The 15347-nt window shown below is 42.0% G+C and overlaps 1 protein-coding gene across 1 annotated transcript in view; it reads left to right on the plus strand.

The window, feature by feature from the left end:
• Nucleotides 1-5711: 5711 nt before the first annotated feature.
• The window catches only part of LOC311231295 (sarcalumenin), a 41421-nt gene continuing 31785 nt past the window's right edge, over nucleotides 5712-15347 (plus strand). The window contains exon 1 of the mRNA XM_084317839.1: nucleotides 5712-5781. Within this exon, the coding sequence (XP_084173965.1) occupies nucleotides 5724-5781 (58 nt within the window). The 5' untranslated portion in view covers nucleotides 5712-5723. The remainder of the gene's footprint in view (nucleotides 5782-15347) is intronic.

The raw sequence follows: 15347 nt of genomic DNA on the forward strand, positions 1-15347 counted from the left end.
TGAACTAACTTCTTTATAAACTATTTAATAATATATTAATCAATACCTTAGTTAACATGCGCACCCATTAGTAAATGAATACTAGAGACAACTGTTAATTAACTGTTAATTAATGTTTGTGCTTATGTAGTCACTTCACTTTATTGCTAAAGCTATAGTACACACTTGTCATTCTAATAGCTGCCTGCAAGTCAGACGTAAACCAACACTAAATAACACTATCTAATATGGTTTCTTCACGGAAAATAGTGCAAGGAGTGTTACTTTTAGTTTTGCAGTGTGTGCCTTGCATAATGAGCTAAACAGTTAAAACAGTCAACAAAAAATAAGACTTGTTTATGTTGAACTTTAACTTTTGTATTCCAATTTGATCAGAGCAATGGACTAAAAAAATTGCCTGTCAGCTTGTTGTAAGAGCAGTCTCTCTTATTTACATGAGCAGTCTCTCTGAGCAGTCTCTTATTTACATGAGCAGTCTCTCTTATTTACATGAGCAGTCTCTCTTATTTACATGAGCAGTCCCTTATTTACATGAGCAGTCTCTCTTATTTATATGAGCAGTCTCTCTTATTTACATGAGCAGTCTCTCTGAGCAGTCTCTCTTATTTACATGAGCAGTCTCTCTTATTTACAAGAGCAGTCTCTTATTTACATGAGCAGTCTCCCTGAGCAGTCTCTCTTATTTATATGAGCAGTCTCTCTTATTTACATGAGCAGTCTCTCTTATTTACATGAGCAGTCTCTTATTTACATGAGCAGTCTCTCTTATTTACATGAGCAGTCTCTCTTATTTACATGAGCAGTCTCTCTTATTTACATGCACAGTCTCTCTGAGCAGTCTCTCTTATTTACATGAGCAGTCTCTTATTTACATGAGCAGTCTCTCTTATTTACATAAGCAGTCTCATATTTACATGAGCAGTCTCTCTTATTTACATGAGCAGTCTCTCTTATTTACATGAGCAGTCTCTCTGAGCAGTCTCTCTTATTTACATGAGCAGTCTCTTATTTACATGAGCAGTCTCTTATTTACATGAGCAGTCTCTCTGAGCAGTCTCTCATATTTACATGAGCAGTCTCTCTTATTTATATGAGCAGTCTCTTATTTACATGCAGCTGTCTCTCTTATTTATATGAGCAGTCTCTTATTTACATGAGCAGTCTCTCTTATTTATATGAGCAGTCTCTCTTATTTATATGAGCAGTCTCTCTTATTTACATGAGCAGTCTCTCTTATTTATATGAGCAGTCTCTTATTTATATGAGCAGTCTCTCTTATTTATATGAGCAGTCTCTCTTATTTATATGAGCAGTCTCTATTTATATGAGCAGTCTTTCTTATTTATATGAGCAGTCTCTCTTATTTATATGAGCAGTCTCTCTTATTTACATGAGCAGTCTCTCTTATTTATATGAGCAGTCTCTTATTTATATGAGCAGTCTCTCTTATTTATATGAGCAGTCTCTCTTATTTACATGAGCAGTCTCTCTTATTTATATGAGCAGTCTCTTATTTATATGAGCAGTCTCTCTTATTTATATGAGCAGTCTCTCTTATTTATATGAGCAGTCTCTATTTATATGAGCAGTCTTTCTTATTTATATGAGCAGTCTCTCTTATTTATATGAGCAGTCTCTCTTATTTACATGAGCAGTCTCTCTTATTTATATGAGCAGTCTCTTATTTATACGAGCAGTCTCTCTTATTTATATGAGCAGTCTCTCTTATTTACATGAGCAGTCTCTCTTAGTTACACGAGCAGTCTCTCATATTTACATGAGCAGTCTCTTATTTACATGAGCAGTCTCTCATATTTACATGAGCAGTCTCTTATTTACATGAGCAGTCTCTCTTATTTACATGAGCAGTCTCTCTTATTTATATGAGCAGTCTCTCTTATTTATATGAGCAGTCTCTCTTATTTACATGAGCAGTCTCTCTTATTTATATGAGCAGTCTCTCTTATTTATATGAGCAGTCTCTCTTATTTACATGAGCAGTCTCTCTTATTTATATGAGCAGTCTCTCTTATTTATATGAGCAGTCTCTCTTATTTACATGAGCAGTCTCTCTTATTTACATGAGCAGTCTCTCTTATTTACACGAGCAGTCTCTCTTATTTACATGAGCAGTCTCATATTTACACGAGCAGTCTCTCTTATTTACATGAGCAGTCTCTTATTTACATGAGCAGTCTCTCTTATTTATATGAGCAGTCTCTTATTTACATGAGCAGTCTCTTATTTACATGAGCAGTCTCTCTTATTTATATGAGCAGTCTCTCTTATTTATATGAGCAGTCTCTCTTATTTATATGAGAAGTCTCTCTTATTTATATGAGCAGTCTCTCTTATTTACATGAGCAGTCTCTTATTTATATGAGCAGTCTCTCTTATTTACATGAGCAGCCTCTTATTTACATGAGCAGTCTCTCTTATTTACATGAGCTGTCTCTCTTATTTACATGAGCAGTCTCTTATTTACATGAGCAGTCTCTCTGAGCAGTCTCTCTTATTTACATGAGCAGTCTCTCTGAGCAGTCTCTCTTATTTACATGAGCAGTCTCTTATTTACATGAGCAGTCTCTCTTATTTACACGAGCAGTCTCTCTTATTTACATGAGCAGTCTCTCTTATTTACATGAGCAGTCTCTCTTATTTATATGAGCAGTCTCTCTTATTTACATGAGCAGTCTCTCTGAGCAGTCTCTCTTATTTACATGAGCAGTCTCTCTTATTTACATGAGCAGTCTCTCTTATTTACATGAGCAGTCTCTCTTATTTACATGAGCAGTCTCTCTTTATTTACATGAGCAGTCTCTCTGAGCAGTCTCTTATTTATATGAGCAGTCTGTTATTTACATGAGCAGTCTCTCTTATTTACATGAGCAAGTCTCTCTTATTTACATGAGCAGTCTCTCTTATTTACATGAGCAGTCTCTCTGAGCAGTCTCTCTTATTTACATGAGCAGTCTCTTATTTACACAAGCAGTCTCTTATTTACATGAGCAGTCTCTCTTATTTACATGAGCAGTCTCTCTGAGCAGTCTCTCTTATTTACATGAGCAGTCTCTTATTTACATGAGCAGTCTCTCTTATGAGCAGTCTCTCTTATTTATATGAGCAGTCTCTTATTTACATGAGCAGTCTCTCTTATTTATATGAGCAGTCTCTCTTATTTATATGAGCAGTCTCTTATTTACATGAGCAGTCTCTCTTATTTACATGAGCAGTCTCTTATTTACATGAGCAGTCTCTCTTATTTACATGAGCAGTCTCTCTTATTTATATGAGCAGTCTCTCTTATTTACATGAGCAGTCTCTTATTTACATGAGCAGTCTCTCTTATTTACATGAGCAGTCTCTCTTATTTATATGAGCAGTCTCTCTTATTTATATGAGCAGTCTCTTATTTATATGAGCAGTCTCTTATTTACATGAGCAGTCTCTCTCATTTACATGAGCAGTCTCTCTTATTTACATGAGCAGTCTCTCTTATTTATATGAGCAGTCTCTCTTATTTACACGAGCAGTCTCTCTTATTTACATGAGCAGTCTCTCTGAGCAGTCTCTCTTATTTACATGAGCAGTCTCTCTGAGCAGTCTCTCAGAGCAGTCTCTCTTATTTACATGAGCAGTCTCTCATATTTACATGAGCAGTCTCTCTTATTTACATGAGCAGTCTCTTATTTACATGAGCAGTCTCTCTTATTTATATGAGCAGTCTCTCTTATTTATATGAGCAGTCTCTCTTATTTACATGAGCAGTCTCTCTTATTTATATGAGCAGTCTCTTATTTACATGAGCAGTCTCTCTTATTTATATGAGCAGTCTCTCTTATTTATATGAGCAGTCTCTCTTATTTACATGAGCAGTCTCTTATTTATATGAGCAGTCTCTTATTTACATGAGCAGTCTCTCTTATTTATATGAGCAGTCTCTCCTATTTATATGAGCAGTCTCTCTTATTTATATGAGCAGTCTCTCTTATTTACACGAGCAGTCTCTCTTATTTATATGAGCAGTCTCTCTTATTTATATGAGCAGTCTCTCTTATTTACATGAGCAGTCTCTCTGAGCAGTCTCTCTTATTTAGATGAGCAGTCTCTCTTATTTACATGAGCAGTCTCTCTTATTTATATGAGCAGTCTCTTATTTACATGAGCAGTCTCTCTTATTTACATGAGCAGTCTCTCTTATTTATATGAGCAGTCTCTTATTTACATGAGCAGTCTCTCTTATTTACATGAGCAGTCTCTCTTATTTATATGAGCAGTCTCTTATTTACATGAGCAGTCTCTCTTATTTATATGAGCAGTCTCTCTTATTTACACGAGCAGTCTCTCTTATTTACATGAGCAGTCTCTCTGAGCAGTCTCTCTTATTTACATGAGCAGTCTCTCTTATTTATATGAGCAGTCTCTTATTTACATGAGCAGTCTCTCTTATTTATATGAGCAGTCTCTCTTATTTACATGAGCAGTCTCCTATTTACATGAGCAGTCTCTCTTATTTATATGAGCAGTCTCTCTTATTTATATGAGCAGTCTCTCTTATTTACATGAGCAGTCTCCTTATTTATATGAGCAGTCTCTTATTTACATGAGCAGTCTCTCTTATTTACACGAGCAGTCTCTTATTTACATGAGCAGTCTCTCTTATTTACATGAGCAGTCTCTCTTATTTACATGAGCAGTCTCTCTTATTTATATGAGCAGTCTCTCTGAGCAGTCTCTCTTTATTTACATGAGCAGTCTCTTATTTACATGAGCAGTCTCTCTTATTTACATGAGCAGTCTCTCTTATTTACATGAGCAGTCTCTTATTTACATGAGCAGTCTCTCTTATTTATATGAGCAGTCTCTCTTATTTACATGAGCAGTCTCTCTGAGCAGTCTCTCTTATTTACATGAGCAGTCTCTCTTATTTACATGAGCAGTCTCTCTTATTTACATGAGCAGTCTCTTATTTACATGAGCAGTCGCTCTGAGCAGTCTCTCTTATTTATATGAGCAGTCTCTCTTATTTACATGAGCAGTCTCGTATTTACATGAGCAGTCTCTCTTATTTACATGAGCAGTCTCTCTTATTTACATGAGCAGTCTCTCTTATTTACATGAGCAGTCTCTTATTTACATGAGCAGTCTCTCTTATTTACATGAGCAGTCTCTTATTTACATGAGCAGTCTCTCTTATTTACATGAGCAGTCTCTCTTATTTATATGAGCAGTCTCTCTGAGCAGTCTCTCTTATTTATTTACATGAGCAGTCTCTTATTTACACGAGCAGTCTCTTATTTACATGACATTATGACACATGAGCAGTCTCTCTTATTCACATAACATATGACACAGTCTCTCAAAGCCCTGGTTCCTTTAGACAAAGAAATCCTCAAAATAGGAAAGAAATTATTAACAATTACAATAACTTTGAGAATTTGAAATTACCAGCAAGCTACGGCAAAATGTAGTTAAACCACTAGTCTAATTACATGTAAGTCAAGCCACTCCCCAACACTGTAATTAATGTACCCTCATTGTAAAGTATGCTTCCCTGCCCTTTCCTCTCACCTTTGGTGATTGGTCCAGGCAACTGCTTTTACACACAATGGCCGACACGGGTGCAGTTGCTGCAGCCCCGCCTCCATTGGCATGCCCTTTAGCCTTCTCCTGGAGGGGTATATATAGCGTGAGAAGCTAGGGAGAGGCCCCTGGAAGCCAAAATGAAGGCTCTCGTCTCTGTGTGCTGCTTGCTCTCTCTGCTGGCCCTGGCCACTGCAGGTAATGATAACGACATTGGTGTTTGGTTAAAAGCATGTTGGATTTGATTTGATATGTGATTTGATATGTGTGTATTTCACGTATGGATGCATTTGGTTGATCTGGGAGTTATTCAAGCAGTTGCTATGTATTGAATGGGAATGCTGATCCAGTGAGGCTGTAGAGCTACTGACATTGTAGAACTACTGTCTCTGCTCCTTTCATAAAAGCAGCTCTGAAACGCGCCACATACCTGACCGAGGCTTTGATGAACTGTGGCAACATTGATTTCAAAGTCAAGTCAATATTGTGAACCAAAACCTCACATAGATAGAAGTTTTTTTCAGTTTTGCAAATGAGAGAAAGTGAGGCCTGTGAATTACTTTTTGATGTAGATAAATATGCATCACTGATTTTCTCATTTATTATCTGACTATAGTATTGTTTCTTTGGAGCTATATGTTATATTATCATAGTTTAAGTACATATTGAGTACATATTAGCATATTATAGTATATTAGTCAGATGTAAATGTGTTGGACCTTCTACACAGGGTATGGATTGCACCGTTTGCATTGAGGGTGCAACAAAAGTGGAGGTAAAGGGGGATCACCTCGATATGTTTAATTATATTTGCATTGCGTTCGCATTGACCTAGGTATGGTGTAGGACCCCCGAAATGATGAGACTCGGATTGAGTTGCGCTTGAACAAACGTATGCACCGCCACAGCACTATGTAAACCTAATTGATGAGTGCTGTCAGTAAGTGTCTGTAAGGTGTCTGTAATTATGTCTGTAAGGGGAAATGTCATTGCTGACGTGCGACACCGACTGATGGAAAGTGTTTAACGCTGGCTGCCAGGAGAGACTCAGTGGGCTGAGATCCCAGAGGCAGGACTGATTAGAATGATTGTGGTATTTAATGAGGATTTCCATATTTCAAAAGCTGTAGGTGTTTAGTCTCACCTATCATTCCTATCAAAGTGAATCAATACATTTTTTATTGATCAAAGAAACATTAGCTATGACCCTCCTGCTGTGCGATTACAGCGCAGATCGGTAGCGGAAGTAGGTATATTTGCGATCCCTCTTTTTAGGTTAACGCTTGTGGGTAGTGTGTATGAGTAGTGTGTATGAGTGTGTATGAGAAAAAGGAAAAAAAGAAAAAATTCTAACCCTAACTAACCTTACTGTCATGCACTTGTCCTAATAAACTAACCTACACTGTAGCACTCAACACTTTGATGAACATTGTTACTCAGCTGATAGAGTTGTGCCCTTCCTGATGACTTGTTGTACAGAACTTGTAAGTCGTTTCGGATAAAAGCGTCAGCTAAATGACTAAATGTAAATGTAAATGTATGTGGCGCGCTTGATTCAGGTTGGCTGCTAGGAAATGTTACCCTTGCCTGTCCTTGCGCTGGTTAACTTTGGTCCCTGTGAGCTTCCATAGGCAGGTGTTAGGCCTTAGTCAAAGGGTGGTTACCAGATGCTATGGACACCAGATACTATGGACTGAGACTCATCTCGCTAAGACTCAGGAATCCACCCTCACTGTCAGCATGGGCATCTTCATCACACATGCACACATCGTGCACACACGTGTCCTTATGCACATGAACAACCCACATAACACACACACACACAAGTCACAAAATAGACTGTGTTTACTTTACAGCATAGATCACTGCACCACATTCGGTATTGGTTCACCGTTTCTGTCTGCAGACCTGCTAAGCTGCAGTCCCAGTCATGCCGCCCTCTGCAGGCCCACGTGAAGGGGATGCCCCCCCGCTATGGCAGGCAGAGGAGGGGAGAGGGGCGGAGGGGAGGGGGATGTAACCAGGGTACAGTAGCCCGTTGCCAGTTGGGGGCAGATGAGCTATTAGAGCCCTCCTGCCTAGATAATGAAGGCGCCTTAAAGGGCCGGGCTGGACGGAAATAAATTGTGCTAGTGACAGAGCCAGGGTGACAACAGCTGTCGTTTGTGTGTGTGTGTGTGTGTGGGGGGGGGGGGGGCAGAAAAGTTAACAGGGAGTGAAGGAGGAGTACAGGTGGGTTTGACAGCATAGATTTGTGAGCGGAATATAGAATGACTGTGTAGAATGGAGTCGAAGAAGCCGGCGCTCGTCTGAGGCAAAAATGCTTACTCGTCTCATTCCTCGATCAGGAATGAGCTCTGATTGGCAGCGTGGCCAGTCACTCGTCTCATTCCTCGATCAGGAATGATCTCTGATTGGCAGTGTGGCCTGTCACTCGTCTCATTCCTCGATCAGGAATGATCTCTAATTGGCAGCGTGGCCAGTCACTAGTCTCATTCCTCGATCATGAATGATCTCTGATTGGCAGTGTGGCCAGTCTGTGAGAAGAGGCCTTGATCACGACTGATCTCTGATTGGCAGCGTGGCCTGTCAGTGAGAAGAGGCCTTGATCACGACTGATCTCTGATTGGCAGCGTGGCCTGTCAGTGAGAAGAGGCCTTGATCACGACTGATCTCTGATTGGCAGCGTGGCCTGTCAGTGAGAAGAGGCCTTGATCACGACTGATCTCTGATTGGCAGCGTGGCCTGTCAGTGAGAAGAGGCCTTGATCACGACTGATCTCTGATTGGCAGCGTGGCCTGTCAGTGAGAAGAGGTCTCACTAGCATGAATGACACCTGTAACTGCATGTTCTGTTGCACTACAGTTGAAGGCCGACCTCATGACAATCGCAAGGGAAAGGGGAGCGTCACTCTTCCTGAAAATAGAAGGGGAATTATCCCTCCTTCTTTCCACCCCCTGACTCATTGTGGAAGTATTTCTGTCAATGAGAGGGACCAGGAGCACCAGGCGGCACCTGTCGCTCTCCATCCCTGCCACATTCTGCTCTACCTACAGTGGGCTTAGTTGCTGCCATGACCCCAGGGCTGGAGATACCACCAGACAAGCATAACGTTCAAATGTGTCTTTATACTAAAAGTACCAAACCAAAAAAAGGGGGTAAGGGTATGTACATTCAGCGATTTTCTAAACCAGGGTATCACAAGTATATCTGACAGTTATTAGCTGCAATCAGCAGCTCTATAGACCTGTTCGCTGTCCACGTCAGACTCAATGTGCGTGGGCAACGTGGGGGCAAAAAGGAATGTAATCCTGGTTAGAACAACGGGGCAGACTACAATATATTTGCATTTGTTAGCCATGCTAGCGATCTAAACAATCAATCCATGCCAAAGCTAGATTATGTAAAAGCCTCACACTCACAGCCATGCTGATTTGGCTAAATGACATCCAGCCGTTTTCGCTTGAAACTACTTTTAGTCAGGCGAGTGTTATGGTTTCTCCATAGAGCCCGGTTGTACTTTTTATTTTTTTATTTTTTTGGTTTATCTTTTTTTATTGGAAGAATTTATGCAGATTTATACATTTCAGTTATCCAAATTATACAACTTCCATTTCCTTCCCCATTCCTATCCCCTAACCCCACCCAATCCCACCCAGTGAGGGCGACGACAAACATACATATAATTCACGTAAATAAAAAATTTAAATTACATTTAATTTAATTAATTAATTAATTAAACATAAATACAGATGTGACAGACAAAACAACGCAAAAAGAAATGAAGTAAAATTAAAAGAAATAAGAAAAAATATAAATAAGAAAGACAGTAATAATAATATATAATATAAATAATACTTTCCATTTTAGTAGCATAATTTCCAGATGGTAAAACAAATAAAAAGGAAAGTAAATTTAACACCCTCAGCAGACCACCACAATGCCATCTCCCCAGCCATACGTAGGCTACTAGCAGTGTCAGGAAGGTAGATGGGGAAAGGAGGGGGGTCATGGGGTCCAAAGTTTGGAAGGAGTCATATGAGTTTTGAAATGAAGTAGGAAGGGCTGCCATGTTTTGTGGAAGGTATCTGTGTGGCCTTGTGTTGTAAATCTGATTTTCTCTATATGTATAAGAGACATAACATCCCTCATCCAGTGTAAATGTGAAGGGGGAGTGGCTGCCTTCCAGTTGATTAGGATGAGGCGTCAGGATGAGGCGTCTGGCAATATGAGTGAGGCAAAGTTCAAACGTGGTTGAACTAAAAATCCAAAGAAACAGACTAAGAAATGACGTAAACACCATGATCAGAACCGCAAAAAGAAATTTCATCAACGACAAAACTGAGGAAAACAAAAACAAACCCCGCAAACTTTGGAAATTACTCAATAATCAACTAGGCTGCAGTAAAAAACTTAAAACCAGATTCTCAAACATAAACATAAAGACGGACAACACGCTCATCACAGACAAGCTGGATGTAGCCAATTACTTAAACATCTTCTTCACAAACATAGCCACAACACTGGTAAACAAACTACCCTCCCACTCAGGGCATTATGGGGTAGAACACATAGTAGCATACTACAAAAAGCTAGGGGTCCACAAAGACGACTTCAAACTTGAAATGGTAACAACCGATGAGGTTTCAAGTTTCAAGTTTCAAGTTTCTTTAATAGTTGTCATACAGAAGTACAGAATACTTTTATACAAAATGCTTCTTACTGTTGCGCTCCAGAGACTGTGCAAGACAAGATAAGTATGAAATAAAATAACATAGTAAAATTAGAAGTAAAAAAAATGAGGTCACAGTGTTCAGTTTAGACATATGTACAATGTTGAATGAATGAATGAATGAAAACTTTATTTAACAGATTGCAGAATGGGTACAATACAGTACGGCTCAATACATACAATTGTTAAGGGGATGCAGACCTGAGAAAGACGTTTGTCTTGTTTCCATCAGGGTCCCCCATTTTCAATTCATATAGTTCATATATGTTCGATGCAGAATAGACGTAGTTACCATACAATATACAATACTGTGCAGTGTACTAATATACAATACTATATAGTGCAAGGCAGAAATGGAGAAATGGGACGAGGTGCAATTTAGGTACAATTCACAGTAGGTGTACGAGTTGTAGTGCAAATCCTTTATCAATAAATATAAAGTGTAAGTGTGTTTGTGTGATCTAAAGTGTGGAGAGTGGGTGCTGCAGTGTGTTGTTTGTTTGAGTGAGTGTGTGCGTGTGGGTGTGTGTGCTGTGTGCATTTGATGGTTGTTGCATAGTGATTATTGTTCGTTTAGCAGCCTGATGGCCTGGGGATAGAAGCTTCTTCTGAGTCTTTCTGTGCTCGCCTTAAGACTCCGGTATCGCTTGCCTGACCGCAGCAGTTCAAAGAGGCAGTTGTTCGGGTGGCTCGAGTCCTTAATAATTCTCTTAGCCTTCCCCTTGCACCGCTTGTTGTAAATGTTCTGGAGGGTGGGAAGCCCCCCTCCAATTGTGCGTTCGGCTGAACGTGTCACTCTTTGTAGTCTGCTACGGTCTTGTGCAGTGCTATTCCCAAACCAGGAGGTGATGTTGCCGGTCAGGATGCTCTCTATTGTACATGAGTAGAAGTTCCTAAGGATCTTCTGACTGACTTGGAACTTCCTTAGGCGCCTGAGGAAGTAGAGGCGTTGTCGTGCCTTCTTCACAACACTGTCAATGTGTGTGGTCCATGTCAAGTCCTCGGATATGTGGGCTCCGAGGTACTTGAAATTGTTCACTCTCTCAACCGGTGCCCCGTCGATGCTGAGGGGGCTGTAGTCCTTGACCCCCGACCTCCTGAAGTCCACAATCATCTCTTTTGTTTTGCTGACGTTCAGGGAGAGGCAGTTCTCCTGACACCACTGTGACAGGTTCTCTACCTCTTCCAGGTAGGCCCTTTCGTCGTTGGCAGAGATCAGGCCCACCACTACTGTGTCATCAGCAAATTTGATGATGGTGTTGTTGTTCCGCTGTGCTACGCAGTCATGTGTGTACAGGGAGTAGAGGAGGGGGCTCAGAACACAGCCCTGGGGGGCCCCTATGTTGAGCGTGATGGATGAGGAGGTGCAGTTGCCGGCTCTTACCACCTGGGGTCTGCCCGTCAGGAAGTCCAAGACCCACTGGCAGAGGTCATAGTTCAAGCCCAGGTCCCTGAGCTTGGCTATGAGTTTGGAGGGGACTATGGTATTGAATGCTGAGCTGTAGTCGATGAACAGCATTCTCACATAGTTCCCCTGCCTCTTGTCCAGGTGTGATGCTGCTGTGTGCAGCACATGGGCTATGGCGTCCTCCGTGGACCTGTTGGGGCGATATGCAAATTGCAGAGGGTCCAGGTTGATGGGGAGGGAGGAACAGATGTAGCCCTTCACTAGCTTCTCAAAGCACTTCATGGCTATGGAGGTGAGGGCTACAGGGCGGTAGTCGTTGAGGCAAGCGGGCGTAGATTTTTTGGGTACAGTGATGATGGTGGACTTCTTCAGACAGGTGGGGATGACAGCCTGTTCCAAGGACAGGTTGAAGATGTCAGTGAATACCGGGGCCAGTTGGTCGGCACAGACTTTTAGGACGCGGCCGGGGATGCCGTCCGGTCCTGCTGCCTTCCTGATATTCACTTTTTTAAAGATCCGTCTCACCTCATGCTCTGTTACCCTGAACACTGAGTCTTCATCAGCAGACCCCCCCCCCCCCATTGCCATGGTTTGTAGGCTGGTGTTGTTATTCACAGCCTCAAACCTCGCATAGAAGGAATTGAGATCATTTGCTAAGGAGATGTCACTGTTCAGTTTGAGGGGGGTGCCTTTGTAGTCTGTCATTGTTCTGAGGCCCTGCCACATGCCTCTAGAGTCAGCCTGTTCAAACTGAAGTTCAACTTTATCCCTGTAACGCCGTTTTGCCTCTATTACTGCTCTCCTGACGTTGTATCTTGCCATCTTGTGTTCTTCCATGTTGCCTGTCACCAGCCCGGTGTTGTATGCTGATGTGCGCACTTTCAGAGCCTCACGGACGGATTTGTCTACCCAGGGCTTTTGATTTGGGTAGATTTTAATTTTGGTGGAGGGGATTGTTTCTTCTACCAGAGTACAGACATAGTCAATCACCGTTTCGGTGTATTCGTTAATATTGGCTGTGTTATCAAGGAATACACTCCAGTCTGTGCATCCAAGTGCAGCTTGGAGTGACTCCTCTGACGTCACGGCCCAACGCTTAACCTCTCGCGAGACCACCGGCGTTCGCTTGAGACTTTGTTTGTACTTTGGCAAAAGAAAGATGGCGGCGTGATCGCTTTTACCGAATGGACTAAGAGCCTGTGACTTGTACCCATTCTTAAATTGCGAGTATACATGGTCTAATATGTTCTCGCCTCTGGTGGGACAGGTACTCAAAAAATTGAGCGCCCTCCAACCTAACAAGACCACTGGCCATGACAACATCCCCTCCAAATTCCTCAGAGACGCAGCAGCCGCCATCACCCCAGTCATCACACACATAATAAACCTCTCTATAAAACAGGGGCACGTCCCCAAGGACTTCAAAATTGCGAGAGTGACCCCTCTGCACAAAAAGGGCAGCAAATTAGACCCAGGCAACTACCGCCCTGTTTCTATTCTTACCTCCATCTCGAAAGTCATGGAGAAAATAGTCTACGAACAGGTCGAAAAGTACCTGGCGGAAAAAAATCTAATCTACGAATTCCAATCTGGCTTCAGAACGTCCCACTCCACTGACACATGCCTCCTCTATTTGAACGACCACATCAAACAAGAGGTGGACGTGGGCAAATACTGCGGCATGGTCATGCTGGACCTACAAAAGGCCTTCGACACTGTCAATCACTCCATTCTAATGGACAAGCTAAAGGCAATTGGTTTTGATAGCTTATCAGTGAGCTGGATGCAATCCTACCTGGAGGGGAGAGAACAGATGGTAGAGGTAAACGGTACTCTATCCCCCCCCCTCACAGTGAGCTGTGGTGTTCCACAAGGAAGCATACTAGGACCGCTACTCTTCCTAATTTATGCAAATGACATGTCGTCAGCCTGTGACTGCAACTTGTTCCTGTTTGCGGACGACTCAGCCCTGCTGGTCTCTGACAAGAACAAATTGCAGGTTGAAAAAACCCTCAGCACGGAACTAGGCAAAATCTGCATATGGCTCGCTGATAACAAACTATCATTACACATGGGCAAAACAGAGTCCATTCTCTTCGGTTCAAATAACAAACTCAGCAAGACCGACGGCTTCTCAGTTACAGTGGGTGACAATATTGTCACAAGGAAAGACGAAATTACCTACCTGGGTTCCATCCTAGAGGCAAATCTTTCCTGTGACAAAATGGCATCCAATGTAATAAAAAAAAGTCAACCAACGAACTAGATTCTTGTACCGGATCTCCTCTCTGGTAAACAAGAATACCCTGAAGACTCTGGCAGGAGCACTCATTCAAGGGTACTATGACTATGCGTGCACCTCATGGTACCAAAGCACCTCAAAGGCGCTTAAAACAAAATTACAAACATCACAAAACAAACTGGTCAGACTACTACTTGACCTGAACCCCAGAACCCACCTCACCCCTGCCCACTTTGACAACCTAGGATGGCTTAGAGTAGACGACAGAGTACAGCAACTTGCAATGGGCCTGGTCTTCAAGATACACTATACGACCGGGGTGCCCATGTACATGTCAAAATACTTCCCAAAGGTCAGTGAATACCACAACCACTACACCAGAGGAAGCTCAACAAATCATGTTAAACCCAGATTCGGCTCAAACAAGGGACTAAACACGTTTCGCAATTATGCCACAACAATGTGGAACGCCCTACCCAAAGCTGTAAAGGAATGTGAATCCCTGCCCACATTCAAAACCGCTCTTAAAGAGCACCTACGGGAGGCTGCAATTCGAAACTGGCCACCGTAAATGCCCAAAACCCCCACCACCTCCTAATAGACAGTCTCCTCCCCACCGCATGTATATATTCCCTCCCCGCCGTATGTATATTTCCCTCCCACCCACCCACCCCCTCCTAATGTACAGTCCCCTCCCCATCATATGTATATACTCTGTCAGGATCTAGGGGTAACAGTACTGTATATTTGAATACCGCTTATGTCACAAATGTATCAGTACTAAATACCTATATGTCCCTATGCCATAAATGTCATGTATGTTGTGTATGTCATAAATGTCTATATGAAATGAAAATGGGGGACCCTGATGGAAACAAGACAAACGTCTTTCTCAGGTCTGCATCCCCTTAACAATTGTATGTATTGAGCCGTACTGTATTGTACCCATTCTGCAATCTGTTAAATAAAGTTTTCATTCATTCATTCAAGGCCATGGCATTGCCCAATCGCAGCGTTCTCCGGTGTCAGACCAAATAATGCAATAAGAGGGCATGGGTCCGTTGTACTTCTTTTAGCGCAGCAGCTCTCGCAGGTAGGAGGCAACTTAGTCACGTGACTCAGTTAGTATTGCTGATTGGCTCGAACAATGTGTGTATACAACGAACAGGTCTATAGGTTACTTTATTGGTTGGATGGTCAGTCGGTTGGTCCACCAGAGCATCCCCACCCTCTAGCGTGCGTGCGTGCGTGCATGTTCATGCCAATTGGCTAAAAGGGGGTGTGGCAATAGGAGTGACCTACCGCAAAAAGGTTGCAGCTATTGCAGATTCGCACTTGTTTCTTGTTTTTGTCCATTCTTTACTGAGGACTAACATCTTTGT

Source organism: Notolepis coatsorum, assembly GCF_963971535.1.
Source record: "Notolepis coatsorum genome assembly, chromosome: 7".
Classification (NCBI taxonomy): domain Eukaryota; kingdom Metazoa; phylum Chordata; class Actinopteri; order Aulopiformes; family Paralepididae; genus Notolepis; species Notolepis coatsorum.